We start from the raw sequence: 20,988 nt of genomic DNA, 5'->3' as shown, positions 1-20,988 counted from the left end.
AAGACATATTTATCGCAGCACCAGGCACCGTATGCCCACTGCTGTTTTATCACTATTACTGTCTGCTATTACTATTTATCACTGTTACTATTGCTATTATAATTTACATTTATGTGGGAAACCTTTCAAAGCAACGTTGGTGCTCTTCCTGTATTTGGAGAAGTTGTAATAGAAAAATGGTGCACGATTGTCATAAATCAAGTGCTTTCATGTCACACAAAGGCCAGAGCATCAATCTCATGTCAAATTAGATCTGGAATGAGACTGCAGCAATAACGATAACCAGCTCAATGTATTCAGCTACATGCAGGCAAAAAGTTCAAGTTGAGAAAACAGAGGGATTGTACTGTAGACGTGTTTTAGTAAATCCAGGCTTTTACTTTACACTGCATGCAGCAGCACTGATATGAAAGAAAAAATGGATGTAATGACTGTTTAATATGCTAATGTTTGAGACTTTATTAAGGCAAAGAGCATGAAGAGGGAGCTCTAATGTCTGCCGCTCTGGATGTGATTTTGCCTCTGCTGGTCTTTGCTGCATAGTTACAAGCATTGATTTGCCTCCCAAATTCAGTGTTTCTTTGTTTGCACTGACAGGCATTGCCATGGAAACACAAGGGAGTGAAATTACAGTAAAGTTAAGAGGGAAGCTGTACCAAGGAGCCCAGTCCACCACTCTGTGAAGTGCTGGTAAAATTCAAGACCAAAGGCAGCACAACATCATCTCTGTGGGGCTGAGAGAACTACAGTCTGCCATAAAGTTCCTGAGTGTTCTTTTAGTCTCTCACATCTTTCAGAGAAACACTGCAAGTTTTACCTCAACTTGTACACAATCACCACACAAGAGCCTTCCTCAGTATGACAGTAATCAGATGTCTGCAGTTGTTTCTTCTAAAGTAAAAGCAATAAGTAGATTCTATTTCAGTCTCTAAAACAGATGGGGTGTTAAAGATTTATGGGGCTGATGAAGGAAAAAAATGAGTCAGGAAAAGGGAGGAGAGAAAGAAGGAGAGTGTGAGACAGATGGAGGAAAAGCATCAAAATTTTGATTGGATTTATTCAGTTTTGCAAGTCCAGAGATTCGGATCCACACTAGCATTTATAGGCAAATATATACAGTACATTGCAGTCTGTGAGTATTTGCAGAGCAACACATTTTTATTTTGGCACATTGGTTTACCACAGTGCTGACTTTATTCTTTAAAATTATTCCCAGCTGCACTGAAAACTGGTAGAGCTATTCCATGAAATGCTATGAACAGATAAATTGAAACAAGAGTGATTTAATTGGAAAATGTGAGTTAAAAGAAGGTAAAGTACAGCTATTAAAATCTTTTGCATATATTGCATCACATAGAAAGAATGTCTGTGCTGTTCACTCGTCTCCACCTTGATTGGTGTTCAAAGGGAGCGATTCACCCCAGCGAGATGGAGTTGACTTCTTTTCTTTTGAGCCTTTACTTCTGCACATCTTGAGCATCAGTAGCAATATGGCCATGACTATGATGATGAGAACTGTAATAGTTATTTTATAGGTACTCATGTTGCATTCAGAGATGTGATTAGCATTGCCTGCAAAGAAGAAGACAAGGAAAGGTATTTCCACATGATCTTTTTTTTTTATATTTTCTGAAAGGAATGACATTGTATTAAGGTACATTAATGATAATTGCCTTAAAGCATGCCTACCTTCTGTGACAACACTGACATTCAAATTCCCTGACTTTTCCACTGCAACTTTTCTCCACCCATGAGACAGAAATACAGGCCACTATTTTCAGGACCAAGGTTCAAGAACGTGAGGCTGAATTGTCTGGGGTCAGGTTGGTCATATCTCAGGCGAGCATTCTCCCCAAACCTGTCTTGTAGAGTTGTGTTGCTGTAAACTGTGAATATGGGGCGCTGTTTAGTTTATGATTTTTTCTGCGAAAACCATGTGACCTGGAACTTGGATTAATGGCTGGGTTGTTGGTTGATGTTACAGGGGATGATGAAATTTTGCTTTCTTGTTCCTCTGCTTCATCTCTTCTTCTTCCTTTGGAATAGAGAGACTGTTTTCTTTGAATACGCAGAAGGGTAAAACTTTAGTTTAACAGACCTTTAATAACAGACCAGTCAGCAAGACTTAATGAAATTCTGGGTTATACTGGCAGACAAAAGAGAAAGGAGATAAAAGAGAATTCAGGAGGACTTGTAAACAACCAAACTGAGGAAAAGACACTGTAACAATAGGCAGGACACATGAAGCTTGCACACAGGATAGAGACAGAATAAGAAATGACTCCATCAACATCAAAAAGAGAGATAGTGCAGACATCAGCTGTGCCCAGAAGATGACCAAGAGAGGTGGCATATTTTGCTAGGGTTTTAGGAAATATGCTTGCTTCTTTTTTACAAGGAGTTAAATCAGATGATCTATACAGCTGAAACAAAGCTGCAGCAAGAAGATATTAGATTAATTATAGCTTCTTACGCTCATTTTCAGCTCCATGTTTATTAACCGATTCTAGTAAAATAGCTTTGCATGCTTCACAATGCAAAAATGTATCGTGTTTTAACTCAAAATGGGTACTTCTGTAACCCCCAAGGTCATGTGCCTGAATCTGTCGTAGCAGAGACACATCGTACCACTGTTATATTGGTAGTTTGTGCCTGGCTGTGAGTCTTGCTATTGGGTTTCTGCCCAGACACGGGTACACTGGACATTTTGACCTCATCAAGCTCAAGGATCAGCTGCTGGACGCATCACCTTCACTCTGAACTCCTCTGCTATCTCTGTAACACCCTCCCGACTTATACTGATGATCTTGGTGAACAAGGCCATTGGTGTTGGTTTGTGTTGCCAGGTGACAGAGAGCTGACCTTGAACCCCATCCACTTTACAGGAGAGATGCAGCCCGCCCCCTTCGGTGACATTTACAGTCTGCTTCATTTTCACTGTCAGCATATTTTCTGTGAGGAGATGAGGTGCCAGACAAATAGTATGACTGTGTTTGAGAAGTTACTCATGAAAAAGTAATTTTACTAACAGAAAACAACATAAATAAGCAAAGTAAGCTTTGTGTAAGTCTTAATAGCAACAGATAAAATTAACAATGTAAAAACATCTTGATGCATGCTCAATCATCTAGGTAAGTAAATCTCCAAAAGTTGATTCTGTTCATCTGGACGTAGCGTTTTCAGTGGGAGAAACATTTCGTCACTCATCCAAATGACTTCTTCAACCTGCTGACTGCAGGTTTCCCCAATCTTATAAACTGTGCATTTGCATAATGACTGAAACTAGCACCACTGAAGGAACAATAGGCTGGGAGGTCAGTTCCTTCATCATAATTATGCAATTTTCATGACCATTGATCAAAGCCCACTGATCAATGGCCATGAGTACCATTCACAGAGAGTTGGGGAATGGCTGGACTCACAGCATTGTAAGATGGCGAAAGATGTACCCTTAGGCCCCCTCCTCGATTCAGAGATGGTCTTTCCCTTTTCACGTAAATGGCCTTCTTGACTCCGCGCTCAAACCAGCGTTCCTCCCTGTCCAGGATGTGTACATCCTCATCATTGAAAGAGTGTCCATTGGCCTGTAGGTGTGAATAGACTGCAGAGTCCTGGCCTGACGAGGTAGCTCTTCTGTGTTGTGCCATCCGCTTCGGTTGTTTGGTTTCGCCGATGTATAAATCCTGGCAATCCTCCTGGCACTTAACAGCGTACACTATGTTACTCTGTTTGTGTCGAGGGACCCGATCCTCTGTGTTTTGGGGTTTAAAAGCCACAGAGACAGAGCCACATTTACTCAGGGCCTTCTTGATGTGATGTTCTAATCCTCCAGAAGGCACAGCACCAGCTGCTTAATGAACGGATGAGGCAAACAAATTTTTACCATCGACATGCAAAAATCTCAAGAGGAGCAGATCCGACAGAGACTTACCATGCTTCTAGATGAGAATACTCTCAAAAAGGTGTTTGACTTCACTGAGAAGGCTCGTCTAGCACAGCACAAGAAGTCTAAGACCAGGCAACAAAGGAAGTTTGACTTACTTGTTGTATGTCGGAAACCACAGCAAAATACGGAGAGTGTCCTGAATGGCCAGAAGAGAGAAGGATGCAGCACCGAGGATGTGGACAAGTGGGTGAAGAATTTGTCTGACAGACAGCTCACCCAAACAGAGAAAAACATCCTTGCTAAAGGGTTGAATTTTGCTGTCACGCCGAGACAAATCCCACTAGTGGAGCTGATCACAGCCACAGAAACAGCAATTCAAAACAACAATAATGCAGAAGTGGAAGCAGAGCAACTATGGACGAAAGTTTCGGCCTGTCTCAGCAATGCAGGCACTCACATCACTTAGTAATGCCAACAACATTATCATCCTTCCGGCAGACAAGGGTAGGTGCACAGTATTGCTAAACCTATAACATCTCCAAGTTTCTGGCTTCGATCCTCAACCCGCTGGTAGGCAGCTCTGAACACCACATCCAGAACACGTTGGATTTTGTTGAGAAGGTGAGAGATGTTATTATGGAGGCAGATGAAACCATGGTCTCGTACGATGTTACATCTCTCCTCACTTGCATCCCAGTCACGGACGTGTTGGAGGTAGTTCGTAAGAGATTACAGGATGACCCCAACCTCAGCAACAGGACCACTCTCAGCATCGACCAAGTTTGTTTGCTTTTGTAACTGTGTCTTCATTCCACCTACTTCACATACAAGGGTCAGTTCTACAGGCAGAAACATGGGTGTGCCATGGGTTCCCCAGTTTCACCCATCGTAGCCAATTTGTACATGGAAGAAGTGAAAAAGAGGGCTTTGCTATCCTACCCTGGAACACCACCAAGTCATTGGTTCAGATATGTGGATGACACCTGGGTGAAAATCAAATCTCTGGATGTACCACATTTCACGGATCACATTAACTCGGTGGACCAACACATCAAATTCACCAGGGAGGATATGAAAAGTGTCAGGTTAGCCTTCTTAGACTGTGAGATTTCCATCAGTAATGGGGGACATCTAAAAGCTGATGTGTACCGTAAACCTACGCATACAGATCAGTATTTAAGGTTTGACTCTCATCAACCACTGGAGCATAAACTGGGTGTCATCAGGACGCTACGACACAGAGCGAACACCATCCCCACAGGCACAGCAGCCAGGGAAGCAGAAGAACAACACATCAAGAAGGCCCTGAGTAAATGTGGTTATCCCAGCTGGACTTTTGTCAAACGAGGGAAGGCGCCAAAAGAAAGCTCCAGCCGTTCCAGGAGAGAAGGACAACTGCTGCCTAAGTGAAAATCTGTAGTGATCCCGTATGTGTCAGGAGTATCGAAGCAATTGAGACGCATTTTTTCGAAACACCAGGTCTCTGTGGCTTTTAAACCCCAAAACACGCTGCACCAAAAATTGGAGTAACATAGTGTACGCTGTTAAGTGCCAGGAGTATTGCCAGGATTTATACATCGGCGAAACCAAACAACCTCTTGCGAAGCGGATGGCACAACACAGAAGAGCTACCTCGTCAGGCCAGGACTCTGCAGTCTATTCACACCTACAGGCCAGTGGACACTCTTTCAATGATGAGGATGTACACATGCTGGACAGGGAGGAACACTGGTTTGAGCGCGGAGTCAAGAAGGCCATTTATATGAAAAGGGAAAGACCATCTCTGAATCGAGGAGGGGGCCTAAGGGTACATCTTTCGCCATCTTACAATGCTGTGATTCCAGCCATTCCCCAACTCTCTGTGAATGGTACTCATGTCCATTGATCAGTGGGCTTTGATCAGTGGTTGTTGATCAATGGTCATGTGAATTTGCATAATTATGATGAAGGAACTGACCTCCCAGCCCATTGTTCCTTCAGTGGTGCTAGTTTCAGTCATTATGCAAATGCACAGTTTATAAGATTGGGGAAACCTGCAGTCAGCTGAGACTGAAGAAGTCATTTGGATGAGTGATGAAACGTTTCTCCCACTGAAAACGCTACGTCCAGATGAACAGAATCAACCTTTGGAGAACAATGTAAGAAGTACATTAAATTAAACCCTGAATAACTGAATGTGTATGTGTTAATTCTGACCTGCTGTGGGATGGAGTCCTTGGCTTCTACCTGAATAAAAGCATCATCTTGGCCTCTCTCTTGAGGCCAGACTGTACAGATATACTCTGGTCCTCAGTTCTCACTGGTTTAAAGATGAGATAGTAATCTCTGTTTCCAGTCCGGGCGGCTCACAGCTCTCCATTTTTCTGACGAACACTGTACTCCGGCGCCATAGTGAACAAACCTGTGGGACCAATGCGGGCCAGCTCCACACTTTCATTCAGCCATGCTTCAGAGAAGAATCTTTTCTCCACCTTCTCTGTGTTTATGTCACAGGACAGCATCAGCTCCTGCCCTTCCTGCAGCGCTGCTTGCTGTGCTGAGATTTCTACTGCCAGAGACGGAAACGATGGCTCTACCACGTCTACCCAGGATAAAAAATGAAAACAGTAAGACATCCACAAAGGTGTCTATAGAATAGGTAAACATTAATGTGCGGACCAATATCAAGATGTGTTATTAATATAGCATGACTGAGTAAAATCAATGAAATTCTTCTAACATGTGGCTTTTAAATTTTTTTATTAAGGATACTGTGGTTTACCATCATGAAGAAGTTGGTGAGGCAGTGTGTACACGTCTTAACCATTTTCTTTTGGAGTGTGGCTCCAAGGCTCAGTCTTACTGAAGAGGATAATCCTACAGTAGACTCAGAAAACATGGTGTTAAATTAATAAAATGTTCATGATTATCTTCTCTCAATGCAAGTAATAAGAGCGTGTTGGCATGATTCACTTTATTTTCGGTCATGCAGGAAACAGTTTTCCCCAAAGATAGCAAACAGTTATTGCTACTTTTTCATAAAAAGTGATTCATGAAAATAATTTGGAGTTAATTTGCGTTTATATAGCAATTAGACTGATATTAAAATATAGAGACCAAAGAAGAATTCTAATTTATGAAACAGAGATTTTTATCTCTGAGGTTTTTGCTAAATGCAATTTTATAAAATTTGAAAGGCAAGTTGCACACAACACAGACAACATATTTACTGATGGTGATTCTGTGTTTATCTATATTTTACTAAATAGAACCAATGGCACTACTTACTAACTCCTTTCTTCAAAATTTACTTTTCAAGCTCATCATCCAAACCTTCAGCTACAAGCCCAACAATATTTCCTCAGTCAGTGTAGCTGTATCAAAATCTGTCTGCGCCTTTTCACACCTTGATTTAGACTTTTGTGTTGAATCTACCACTATGGGCTCCCCTCACAAAACCCTGCGGCATAAACTGAGACAGGCAGTAACAGTTGTGGTGCAGTTCAGTATAATTGATTCCTCCTGTGCACTTTTTGAATTTATCAGTGAGAGAAAAAGAATCATATTATCAGTATAATAAATTATAAACATAGCATGAATGTCCAGAGAAAGACCCCCCGCCCGTCCTTATTTTAAAGTTTATAGCTTTGTAACTTTGTATGTGCAACTTTCACCTTTTCTTGATTCGATTACACATCGATTCAGTTTATAACTTAATTACATAACATGATCATGATCATACAAAGCAGCTCGAGCGATAAAGTAGTCGTGGGTAATTAATCCAATCCCCCAATCCAAGTTTGCCCCTTTTGAACTGATTTGGCAGACTGTTGCTGTAGATTAATGAGGCAATGGTGCCACCTGGTGGAAAACATAAAGAAGTACAGTTTTACCAAGTGCAATTCAATGTGGTGGGAAACTTTATTTTTAGATATAGAAACGCATAAGGCTTTAACCTGTTCACAACATGTACGAGTCTTACCCTGTCTTTAAATTCTTCAGTCTCTTTTTTAGATGCTTTATTTTTTGGGACGTTTGAAAGGGAGCAAAAATGTTAAGAAAGATTATGTCTATGAGACTGCAATAGTCCCTAAGGAAAATTGTTGAAACAAACAAGGAAAGACATATGGGCAAAACAACAACAACACATTTATCTGGACTGTTTATATGGACTATCGTTGCCAAGTGCTGGCTCAAAGAGAGTGTTCTGATTGTTGGGATTTTCTCTGTATTATTGTTTTAAAAAGAAAGGGTTAGGGTTAGGCGTTAGGGGTTATCTGGCTCATTGGTGCTTTTTAGCATGCATGTGTGTTTAACAGAACAGAAACTAATACAAACACCACATCTTATCCAACTACTGGCAGCCTGGTTCATGTGAGGAAATCTAAAGTCAACTTCCATCTGTGCATCCATCCTGTTGTGTTGTCAGATTTCATGTTAAACATGTACATTGTCTAACTCTTTGTGAATTAGAATGCTGATATTTGTATTTAGAACTAACAGGAATGTCCTTTCTTGCAGGTTTGTGGTTTCAAACACTGAAATCTCAACCTAACGATGGCTCCATCAAGGGTCACAGAAGTCATAAATGCTGTGCCTGTACCAAAGTTCATGACAAACTATCCAGCTCAGGAGCTTTGTGGCAGGTTATTAAGACCCTTTTTGGCAACCCGATGGTGGCTCAAAGAAATTCATTGCGTTACCGTGCAATTCAGATATGTTGATAAACCAGATACTGTAGAGTATAACTTCCAAGTGTAAAACTGCCAGTTTGTCGTGTAAGCAAGTATGAACAGAGACTGGCTTTTGCAAGAGTACTGTTCTTTCCTTTCATTTTGATTAAAGAAACTTTTATTCAAAATGCCAATGCCAGACACTGGATGCCTGCTGCTGCTACATCACTGATTTCACTATGTGAATCCAGCATTTGTGTATTTTAAGTGCTGTTTCTTCCTCACAAGTGAAGTTCTAATAGAAAAATGGTTGCACAATTCTCATGAAACCAACTCCTTTCATGGAACATGAAGGCCAGAGCATCAACCTGATGTCAAATTAGGTCTGGAATGAGACTGCAGCAATAGCGATAACCTACGTGAATGTAAAGTTAATGTTTTTTTACTTGTTTTTTTATTAGGGCAAAGAGCATGAAGAGGGAGCGCTAATGGCTGCCGCTCTGGATGTGATTTTGCCTCTGCTAGTCTTTGCTGCATAGTTACTAGCACTGATTTGCCTCCCAAATTCAGTGTTTCTTTGTTTGCACTGACAGGCATTGCCATGGAAACACAAGGGAGTGAACTGTACAGCAAGGTGCAGAGGGAAGCTGTACCAAGGAGCCCAGTCCACCACTCTGCGAAGTGCTGGCAAACTTAAAGAGCAAGGGCAGCACTAAATCATCTCTCTGGGGCTGAGAGAACCATACTCCTGCCATATGGTTCTTGAGTGTTCTTTTAGTCTCTCACATCTTTCAGAGAAATACTGCAAGTTTTACCCCAACTTCTACACAATCACCACAGTGATTGTGTGGAACAACAGGCGCCTTGAGGCGACTGTTGTTGTGATTTGGCACTATATAAATAAAATTGAATTAACTGAACTTCCACGGTATGACAGTAATCTGATGTCTACAGCTGTTCCCTCAAAAGTAAAAGCAAGAAGTAGATTCTGTTCCATTCTCTGACACAGATGTTAAATATTAATAGAGCTGATGAAGGAAAGAATTGAGTCAAAAAGAAGGGGACCATGAGACAGATATCAAAATTTTAATTTGAATTATTCAGTTTTGCGCCAGTAGAGGAACCATACAATCAAGTAATGGCAGAGATTCAGAATCTCACTAGCACTTATATATGCAGTCTGATTATTTGCGGAGCAACACAATTTCACTTTGGCACAGTAATTTACCAAAATGCTGACTTTATTCATCAAACTTATTCATTTTTGCATTGAAAGTAAATCACTAGATCTATTTCATGTAATGTTATAGACAGGTTGATTGAAGACTGGTTCTAAAGGGTACTCAGATGTAGGTGCAGTCCAACTTAACCCTGGAGAACCCATGGAGTCAGATCCGACCCCATTGGTTTTCTAGGGAAACCATGGGGTCAAATTTGACCCCATGGGTTCTCCAGGGTTAAAAGTCTTGCATATAACACTGGCACTGATTCACCCCAGAGAGATGGCACTGACTTGTTTCCCTGTGAGCCTTTACTTCTGCACATCGTGACTACGAGTAGCAATAGGACTAAAACTAAGACGATGAGAATTACAATACTTATTATATAAGTCCTTGTGTTACATTCAGAATCACCATTAGCATCACCTGCAAAGAACAAAGAAAGGTATTTCCTCATGATCTTTTGATATTTACTGAGAAAAATGATGTGTTAAGAGAAATATGTTAAGACATGCCTACCTTCTGTGAGAACACTGACATTCAAATGCCCTGAGTTTTCCACTGCAACTTTTCTCCACCCACGAGACAGAGAAGGCAGCCACTCCTCTACCTCACAGAAATACAGGCCACTATTTTCAGGACCAGGGTTCAAGAATGTGAGGCTGAATTGGCTGGGGTCAGGGTGGTCATAAAAGGGGAATAAAAGGCATTAAACCATTTCTTTTTGTTTCTCTTCTTCTTCTCCTTATACATTCTTCCCTATTCTCTGGCTTTGCTCATTTATCCCTTAAAACAGCTGTGATAATTCCATTTCTTAACTTGGTGTAAACCCTTTCAACCTAAAACGTTTTTGTCTGGTTGCTTTATAGATTTATTCTCACCTTACTAAAAATTTTATTCTGGCTTTCGGACACTTCACAGTAAAGCGAGCTCTGCTCAAAAATCAAATGTGATTTACTTATGTCAGCTGTCTCAGGGCTCTTAAACATACTTGTGCTCCTTGATCTGAACTCTTCTTTTGATACAATCTCTCAATACAATCTTTTAAAGAGATTAGAATGGGTTGGTAATACTGGCAGTTCACACGTCTGGTTTAGCATAGCTCACATCATAATCAGTATGTATAGTTGAAAAATGAGTATCACTTGGACTGAATATTCCCCTGATTCTGTATTGTTGACATTTTAATTTTACCAATTGTAATTTTATGCATACTGGAATTCTGATGCTACTTAATCGCTTGAGTGCCTTGAAATGCATCTATAACTAAAATATAATAGTAAAAGAACAATTATGAGTACTTGAAAACAGCCAAACTGAGAGACAAAAAAATCTGTAAAAAGAGCCAGGGCACATGCAGCTTGCACAAAGGATAGACAGCATAAGAAATGAAGCAATCGACAACAAAACAAGAAAGTACAGACTATAATGGTGCCCACTTGAATCAGATGATCGGTACCACTCTCAATGCTATAGCTACATAGCTTAAACATAGCTATAGAAAGAATATATTACATTTAGGCATCCCTTCGCTGTCAAAAATTCAGTTAAACAATACGATAAAAAAAGTCCACTGCTTTCTCCTAGACATCTCCATACCTCTGCCATCTTGACCAACTGTCTTTCCACTCTTCATCCTCTTCATAGCTGCTTTCACGCCCTCCTTACTAATTCTCTGCACTTCGTGATTCGCTAACTGTCCTCCATCAGTCCTCCCCTCTCTCAAATTTTCTTCTACACACAATCTCTTTAATCTCATCTTTACTTTCTTCAGGATGTAGTTCACCTGTGTGCATCTTCCTCCACTTTTATATATCAATAAAAAAAAATCCAATAACACATTTGCTTTAATCAGTTACATATGTTAGAAATACTTTGCAAAACTGCCTGCTGAAAAAACAATCAGGATAAGGTGAGTACTGCTAGCATCTATAGTAACACACACACTATGCAACACAGATTTTAACTTGCAAGTTGTGAACACTTCTCATTAAGGTTTTATTTTCGAAATATGTAAGATGGACAGTCCCCTTTTGCTCCTTAACCATCCATAAACTGTCACTTGAATAATACCCCCCAAATATCTGCTAAACTCAATAAAGAATAAATAAATGTTCGTGCCTTTTCATTAAGCTTCCATGATCAATCATACATACAGAGGGGTTGTCAAAGCATTCGTTTAACAGTTTGGATATTAATATTTTATGGCCACCTGGGAACCAGTTTGCTGCAACATGTGACTATGGGCAAAAAATATTTAATTTAATGTATGTATGAAAATAAAGCTGAATTACCAGGCTGACAAAAATCCACATATGTTTCCTCAGCTACTTATTCTGAAACACTTCAAACATGCAGAAACATCTTACCTATAGAAATCACTGTCACAGTGGTAGTTTGTGCCTGGCTGTGAGTGAATTATTTTAATAACAGCAAAAACATGAATAAGAAAAAATAAGTAGAATAAGATAGCACTTTGTGTGAGCCTTAATAACAACCAATAAAAATAATGTAGTGTTTGGGAGTTTCTATGTTCCTGGGAGAATATTGGGCATATTAGTGGGAAGTGGTAAAAAAAAAAAGTCTGTACACCATGTGTGCTCAGTGAATGGGGTTGATTAAATACAGAACTCAGCTTTGTGCAGTAAATGTACCTTTGGCTAGATGACTTACTTTAGCTGATTAATTATAACCTGGGGATGGATGTTTCTTTTAGAGGAATGTCATAAACTTTAAAGAAAAAAACAAACAAACTGGTATTAATAAAGTGACTGTTGACCCATTGTGGTATTTTATTGATGCAAATTGATGTTAAATGTTCTTGTGTCATTTTAGATATTGTGTTAGTGATTTTTAACCCTGGTCCTGCAGTCATCTTTAGGATTTTCTGGTAGCAGCTGTTGTGTTCACTCGGAGTAGTCAGGTGTGAGGTGATGCAACTGTCTAATGGTTTTTGGATTGTGATCACTGAGTTAAGTTGCTTCACACTGTGCTGGAACCTCTGTGTGTGCTCTTGTGTTATGGCCTGTCTAGAGGTGGCCAGACCACAACATAAGGGTGAATCATCCTCGTCAGACCCCAAGCAGCCACATCACATAACTGGTAAAGTTTGATAATGATTTATTTACAATGAGTTGATTCGTAAGGTTATTTGACACAAAATAAGGAGCTGATTATAACTTCGGGGTGAACCTAATGCCAAAACAACAAACAAAAGGAGCCTATCTCCAGATTTAACAAACTTACCTCCTTAAAAGAATTAAACTAAATGACAGCAACTTGCCTCACTAACTAAGAAAAACATGAGAAAACTATAATCAAACAAAAAGGCACTCCACCCCTACTTACTCCTTTATAAGGCAAACAGCATTGGGCAAGTTACAAAAGGTCTGCTGGTTGGGATGAGCCGAGGATGAATCTGGCCATCGATGGTGGTGTCATTATATAAGTCTTCTCCAGGTAGTTAGCCAGTCCGTATGATCTGTCCTCTGGATCCACCAATCACAGAAAGGCACCTGCACATTACATTTGCATATTACACAAAATTACGACAGCAGTCATAACACCTTGTGAACTGAATTTTAGTCAGACCGGTGGATGTGCTTCTTTAATTGGTTTACATTTTTTGTATAGTCAATAAAGCTGCTTGTAACATCGCTTGAAGTGGAGATTTTGACTGCAGTGTTTGTCTTAATGTTAAGAGTGACCACCTCTCTGTGGGAGCACACAAACAATGTAAAAAGTACAGTGAATAAAACCCCTGAATAACTGAGTGTGTATGTGTTCGCTTTGACACACCTGTGGCTGAGACGCTGACCCGCTGTGGGCTGGAGTCTTTGGGTTCTCCTTCAATAAAAGCATCATCTTGGCTTCTCTCTTGAGGCCAGACTGTACAGATATACTCTCCCTGGTCCTCAGTTCTCACAGGCTTTAAGATGAGACGGTAATTTCTGTTCTCAGTCCAGGCGGCTCTGAGCTCTCCATTTTTCTGGCGAACACTGTACTCTGGTGTCACAGTGAGAACGCCTGTGGGACCAATGCGAGCCAGCTCCACACTTCCCTTGAGCCATGCTACAGAGAAGAATCTTTTCTCCACGTCCTCTGTGTTTATGTCACAGGACAGCATCAGCTCCTGCCCCTCCTGCAGCGCTGCTGGCTGTGCTGAGATTTCCACTGCCGGAGATGGAGACGATGGCTCTACCACCTCTACTCAAGATAAAAAATAAAAACAGTGAGACATCCACACAGGTGTCTATAGGATAAGTAAACATTAATGTGCTGACCAATATCAAGATGTGTTATAAATATAGCACGGCTGAGTAAAATCAATGAAATGCTTCCCACCTGTGGCTTTAACTGTCAGGGTCATTTCTTCTGCATTCTTCTGTATGATGATGTACCAGGAGCCATCAGGATCTTGGATCCACTCCTGAGCCTGGCAGTAGATCCTACCTTGGTCTGATGGCTCAACCTCAGCCATCTTTAGGCTGTACGAGGCCTCTCCCCATTTATCTAAGCGTATGAGACCTGCTTGGTAACGCCTTTCAAACTCCTGGCCTGGACTCAATGTAAAATCTCTATTCAGAGAAATGATAGGCTGAGCGTCCTCCTGTCCATCTTTATGGAGATACCAGGCAACAGACAGATGGGTGTGCTGGCTGGTGCTGCTAGAGGCCAGGCATGTTAAAGTCAGAGCTTCACCCTCGTTTAAGCTCAGTGGTGTGGAAGCAGATGATGAGACACTCAGGGAGTCTTCAATCACTATGAAACCACATCAGACAAATGAAAAGTCATGAATGCTCTGACATCGTCTGTACCATACCTACATGAAGACACATTCAAGTGTTTTATGACTGAAAATCAGGATGGTGATTGATTACCTTTAACGACTGTCTTAGCAGAATACTCTCCATCATAAGCACCTTCTAAGTTGACTGCAGTACATTCATATTCCCCTTCATCACTTTTCAGCAGATGTTGTATCTCGAAGTGGACTGAGTTTGGTGAGAGACGTTTCAAAGCAATTTCATTTTTTCTCACACGGATTAGGTGATTGGAATATCCAAAATTATCTTCATGTGAACTGATGATTTGGATGTCAAAGTTTGGGTTTGAAGGCCTCGTCATACGGAATTCAAAATGTTTGTCAGTGTTTTCACTTCTGAAGCCACTCACACTGCAGGTGATGTAGAGGGGAGAGCCTAACACACGATACAGAGGCCCAGCTTGTACTTCAGTGTTCACTCTGGCCTCTCCTGAGTAAAGCAGAGACAAAACACAAATGAAGTCATCTGAATCCTGAAACTTCAAAGTGTCACTCATGTATTTATAAGTATTAAAGTATCTAACATATACTGTAGGTTATGGCACACTATATAGACTGTAAATTGAACATCTACTGACATATCAAATGTTACATAACATTTGATATGTTTAAAAAAATGTCAGATACATTTTATGATAATTCTAATTAAAAATGTTTGCAAGTTTTGGGGCTTCTTGGTATGTTGGCTTGATTCACTTTATTTCATATGCAGAATATTTTTTTTCCCCAAAGAAAGCAAACTCTTATTACAACTTCTTCATAAATGAGTAATTTTGAGCCAATTTGTTTTCATGCAGCAATTAAACTGACATTAAAACTATAGATACCAAAAACGAATGAACATTTATCAGTGAGTTTACTCTGTTTTTTGCTAAATGCAATTTTATAACATTTGAAAACCATTTCGCAAAAAGCATTTTAGAATTATCATAGACATTAACATTCATTTACATCTATTTTTACATATTGGACTTTTGTAAATTGGTTATAGTTGATATTCTGACATTTTAACATATTCTGACATTTCCGATTACTCCTCATGATCATCGATCAGACTCAAATGCAACTACAGGAATTCACTGTACTACTTACCACAATGCAAAATCTGACCCAGGCAAAGAATCACACTGACCCTCCAAAGAGAGAGCAGGAAACGGCTCATCATGAACCTCCAACTTCAGGCTAAACACAAGCCCGTGGATAATGCAACTGTGCAATCTCACTTTCTTTTCACACCCTGGCCGTGTCTAAATATGCGTACGTGTGTGTACTTGCGTTCACGTGGACTTGTGATACGTCATCAGTCCGAGACCAAGCACTGTTCCAATTTAAGTACGCATCAAGTCGAAAGCGCTAAAAAAATTCTAGTATGTTTCTCTCTCCTCCCGTTGTGTAGAGAATACATCGGTGGTGACTTGTGTCTCGGCAAGTCCGGACTCCCGTGCGAACTTACAATGTCCGGGCTGAGCGAGAACGCGAGTACGGACTTGCGTACTTGAGAATTGAGAAACGGCCGTAAATACTGTGATTTGGCCTGTTCAGATCGCTCGTATGCATTTCCAACTTCAATAAAAGGATTCGTAGGCTACATATCCAATGAAATTGCCGAACCCGCGGGACTGGCTTGAGAAAATATACGAAGAAGTGGAAAAACTGGAAGGAAGTAGTGGGGATCAAAGAGAGAGAAAGGCATCCCAATCCAGCTCATACCTGAACCCCCGCAAAACCTATCAGTAAATATAATAAATCAAAAATAAAACGTGCTGGAAATCTTCCACCTCTTAATTCGTGTAAACTCAATAAATGTCTTTGCTCGTTTCCAGCGGGTAATACACATTTCTGACAGATCCAGAGAAAAATCCTTTCCCCCTATCCTTGTCTCAAAGTTTATATCTTTGCAGCTACTTCCTCTCTGAAAATAATTACAAATACAAAAAAAATTGTAACTTGGATTCGATTTTTTGCATTCGATTATTCGTCGATTCATTTTTCAAAAGTATTTACATCCATGATCATATTCTTGCATAGGCAGCTTGAGAGACAGAGTAGTTAATCATGCTGCTTAGAACCACCCCATCTAAATTCGACCCCTTTCTGCAAACTTTGCAAGCTTGAATTTATTTGTTTGAACGATGCTGTATATTAATGAGGCAATGGTGCCACCTGGTGGAGAACATAAAGACATACAGTTTTAACCAGTCCTATTCAAATTAGCAGATTAGCAGTTCAATAACCAGACTGCTTGAAAATATCCCTGAACTGGATATGCGGATGAGAATGGATGGATGTATTCAACAAAAATGTTGAGAAAGTATTATAGGTATGAGACTGTACTAGTCCTGAGAGGAAAGACACATAAAAAAAAAAGCTTCTTCGTCCCAAGACCAGTTGGTGGAGAGCCTCAGATTTTAAGCCCTATTGAGAATGGTCCCTAAAAAGAGTCATTGACCAACTATCGCTCATGTGCCTAATCACATGAGCTAAGGTGTGAAAACGGATGTGGGTCATTATCAGCAGAGGTTTCGAGTGAAACCACTGTGAGACCTAGCCTCACCCCATCATGTTACTCGTTACTCATATGTGGATCATTTACTTTTTTTATTTTTTCAAATTTACTCTTAATATTCTTGAGGAGTGGATTCCTGCTGTAGCCACAGGGTGATTTAAAATGAGGGATGGTAATAAGATGCTCCATCACAGAAGAGATGATCATACACAAACTGAGTAACAAAGAACTGGTTCCTATGGTGTGCAGTGTTCTGCAGTATGATTGCAGCAAGATTAATGTGGCCTAATGGGAATTTTATTTATTTCTTGAAGTGAAGATCTTGGCTGTGAAACCAAGACTGTGGAACCACTCTGGAGCCACACATTATGTAATGATGGTAAGGCCCCTCTCATCCCTGTTTATGCACATGCACCTGTCCATGGCCGTTGACTTCAATGTATGTATACTTTATTGGTCCCTGTGGGGAAATTCCTCTCTGCATTTAACCCATTCACTCAGTGAAACAGTGGGCAGCCATTGGGCGCCCGGGAGTGTAGGGACAGTACCTTGCTCAGGGGTACCTCAGGGTAACTGTTCAGGGGAATCGACCCCCGACCTTCCGGTCACGGGGCCAACACTTTACCTACTGAGCTATCCCTGCCCACTTCCTTATATTTCCTTATATTAAGTCTTATAGGTCTTCCTTATAAGGAAGACCTATAAGACTTCCTTATATTAAGTAGACCTGTAGACTCATCTCAGTATATTTTGGTTGATACTGACATGTTTACTAAATATGCTTGGGCAATATCAGGGATCAGACTGCTTCAACTAAAGCTAAGATGTTGTTGGAACACATTATTCGGCCAATTGGATGTCCAGAACAGTTGCACTCAGATTAAGGTGCCAACTTTGAGTCTGCCCTTATAAAAGAACTCAGCTAGTATTACAAAACAAGCAAGAGAAAGAAAGAGAGAGAGAGAGGGAGCATTGTACTGCGCTGGAAATTCATTAACTTTCGTGATAGAAACTTATTGTGTTTTCAAGGACAAGGACAAGCCCCCCAGTACTCCTGTCTACTTTCGTCATCTAGTGACTATTCCACTTTTTTCTTTGCTAACCTCTTCATTTGAATACTCTCCTGTACTTCCTTATTGCACCACCAAATCTCCTTGTCCTCTTTCCTTCTTGGCAGTTTCCCTCAGCACTCTCCCAGTTATCTGATAACTTTTTCCTACAACCCAGAGCGTGTTTCAACTCCTCCCTGTACTCTGTGCAACATTCTTCCTTCTTCATTTCCCACCATTTAATCATTGAATCTACCTTCATGTGCTTCCTTTTTCAAAATCATCCTACAGATTACTATCTAATCTTTCCTAGCTGCATTCTTACCTGTAAATGCATCATTTCTGTTACTGTTACATGAGGAGAGAACTTAATCTAAGGACGGCAAATCAACAACTGTTTGTTTGTTTTCAGCATTCTCATGCCATCCATTTTGTTAGTGCTGCTTTGTAATTCATCATGATGTTACTGAACATGCTATAATTAAATTGAGATACTTGAATTGAGTTGAATAAAATTGATGAGAGTTTTAACAATAGCTGAAAGCTAAAGCTTAACCCCCCCACCCCCTGCTGTGGAGGAATGTTTTTCTTCAGATTGATTATTTTTACTTTTGATATTGTATACACAATTTTCTAGCGAAGTGATGAGTTTTAATATTGCTTTTGTGCCAGCCCCTTTGTGGAACAGCACATAGTTTGTTAGCTAATTAAAAACATGAGTTGCAGTGCCTTACATATGAGAAAGGCTGAGAGCGGAGCATCATTTCTGTTGACTTGGGAGGAGGATGTGTGAGTGAAGACATCACCTTATTGGTACAGCTGTCTTAGTCACAGGTAAGACAGCCATCCAATCTGGTAGCATGGCATAAATACATTTCTCAGACAGTGAAGGAGAATCATCCTATTCAACATATCAGTGAAGAGAACTAAAAGATTTGTGCCTCCTAACACAGTTCTACCACTCCAGTAGGGGTGTTGGTGTCATGATGGAAATAAAAGGCTACTCAAATGTCCAAAACCTCTGCACCATGTGGTCTGTGTTTGACCCCAGCCTGCCTAATCTGCTGCGACAACCTTGCAGTCTTGTATTTATTTCCGACTGCACCTTCTTGATAAGATGTCTACCTGTGTGTGTACTTTCTTCCATTCTTATTGCAGCCTTCTTGAAGTATGTGTTCATTGCAGCCCTTTCTATCTCAACATCTCATCACCTGTGTTCTCCATTCAACCACATGTCCATCGTAGTCTGCTCCAGACACTACTCTCTCCCACCCTTGGACACTCTCTATTACTTTATCCAAAATGCTTCAGAATGTTTTTTTTCTCTTCTGACATCCAACATTTAGGGTATTTGCACTGACAACATTCAAAATCCCCCATTCACTTTCTAGCTTCATACTCATGATCCTGTCTAATACTCGTAACCTCCACAACACTATGAGTACACTCTTCCTTCAAGAATACCCTACCCTGTTTGTTTTCCTATCTGCACTATGGTAGAACACTTTGAATCCCTCTTCAGTGTGCCTGGTTTTGCTTCCCTGCCACCTGATCTTCTGCACACAGAATAACTTCCTCCCTTCTCTTAATTATATCAGCCAGGTCTCTGTCTCTATACCAGTCATATCCCCCACATTTAAATTCCTTAATCGGGGCTCCAACCAATCTGGTATGGAAATCTCATTTTGATGATCCACATGTTTGATTTGGCAAAACCTTTTTTGTCAGATGCCTTTTCCATACTCAGCCCTCTCACCCACTGTTTATCTGGACTGTTTATATGGACTATCGTTGCCAAGTGCTGGCTCAAAGAGAGTGTTCTGATTGTTGGGTTTTTCTGTGTATTATTGTTTAAAAAAGAAATGATAATTTATCTGGCTCATTTGTGCTTTTTAGCATGTGTGTGTGTTTTACAGGACAGAAATTATTTCATACAAACGCCAAATCTTATCCAACTACTGGGAGCCTGGTTCACATGAGTAAATCTGTTGTGGAGACATTTTACCAAAAATGTCCCCATGGTGTTGCTAGAGAGGTCACAGGATCAACAAAAGTAAAAGTGAAAATAAAATACATTGTGTCACCGTGCCATTCAGGTATGCTGATAAACCAGATACCGTAGAGTATAACTGTTGAGTGTACAACTGCCAGTTTGTCATGTAAACAAGTATGAACAGAGACTGGTTTTTGTAAGAGTAGTGTTCTTGCCAGACACTGGATGCCTACTGCTATTAAATCACTGATTTCACTACAGCATTTGTGTGTTTTAAGTTCACAGCAGTGCTGTTCCTGCATTTAGAAAAGTTGCACAATTGTCATAAATCAAGTCCTTTCATGGCACATGAAGGCCAGCACATCAATCTGATGTCAAATTAGGTCTGGAATTAGTCTGACAGCAATAACGATAACCTGCTCAATGTGTTCACCTACATGCAGGCAAAAAGTACAAGTTCAGAAAAGAGAGGGATTGTACTGTAGATGTATGGAAAAATAACGGATGAACTGACTGTTTATAAAAACTCAAACATTGGCATATTAAAGGCAAAGAACATGAAGAGGAAGCTCAAATGGCTGCTGCTGTGGATTTGATTTTGCCTCTGCTAGCCTTTGCTGCATAGTTACAAACATTGATTTGCCTCCCAAATTCAGTGTTTCTTTGTTTGCACTGACAAGCATTGCCATGGAAACACAAGGAAGTGAAATTAGACAAAATTTTCGAGGGTAGCTGTACCAAGGAGCCCAGTCCACCAGGCTGTGAAAGGATGATAAAACCCAAGACCAAAGGCAGCACAAAATCATCACTCTGGGGCTGAGAGAACTACAGTCTGCCATAAAGTTCCTGAGTGTTCT

The 20,988-nt window shown here is 40.4% G+C and overlaps 1 protein-coding gene across 1 annotated transcript; it reads right to left on the bottom strand.

The window, feature by feature from the left end:
• Positions 1–12,305: 12,305 nt before the first annotated feature.
• LOC134645205 (immunoglobulin superfamily member 2-like) lies at positions 12,306–16,190 on the bottom strand. Its single transcript, XM_063498553.1, has 5 exons — positions 15,676–16,190; positions 14,639–15,013; positions 14,103–14,519; positions 13,557–13,964; positions 12,306–13,273 (listed from the first exon to the last, which is right to left on the bottom strand). The coding sequence occupies exons 1-5, from the start codon at positions 15,746–15,748 to the stop codon at positions 13,260–13,262; spliced, it is 1,287 nt and encodes a 428-aa protein (XP_063354623.1). The 5' UTR covers positions 15,749–16,190; the 3' UTR covers positions 12,306–13,259.
• Between the last annotated feature and the right edge of the window lie 4,798 nt (positions 16,191–20,988).

The sequence above is a fragment of the Pelmatolapia mariae genome, linkage group LG16_19 (genome assembly GCF_036321145.2).
Source record: "Pelmatolapia mariae isolate MD_Pm_ZW linkage group LG16_19, Pm_UMD_F_2, whole genome shotgun sequence".
NCBI classification, from domain to species: Eukaryota; Metazoa; Chordata; class Actinopteri; order Cichliformes; family Cichlidae; genus Pelmatolapia; species Pelmatolapia mariae.
The sequence above is the reverse complement of the archived record's forward strand: the minus strand, read 5'-3'. Positions and strand labels throughout refer to the sequence as shown.

Coding starts and splice junctions, on each gene's coding strand:
- LOC134645205 (XM_063498553.1), bottom strand. CDS start 15,748: ATGATGAGCCGTTTCCTGCTCTCTCTTTGGAGGGTCAGTGTGATTCTT. Junction 15,014..15,675: donor GGGTCAGATTTTGCATTGTG/GTAAGTAGTACA, acceptor TGCTTTACTCAG/GAGAGGCCAGAGTGAACACT. Junction 14,520..14,638: donor TGCTAAGACAGTCGTTAAAG/GTAATCAATCAC, acceptor GTGGTTTCATAG/TGATTGAAGACTCCCTGAGT.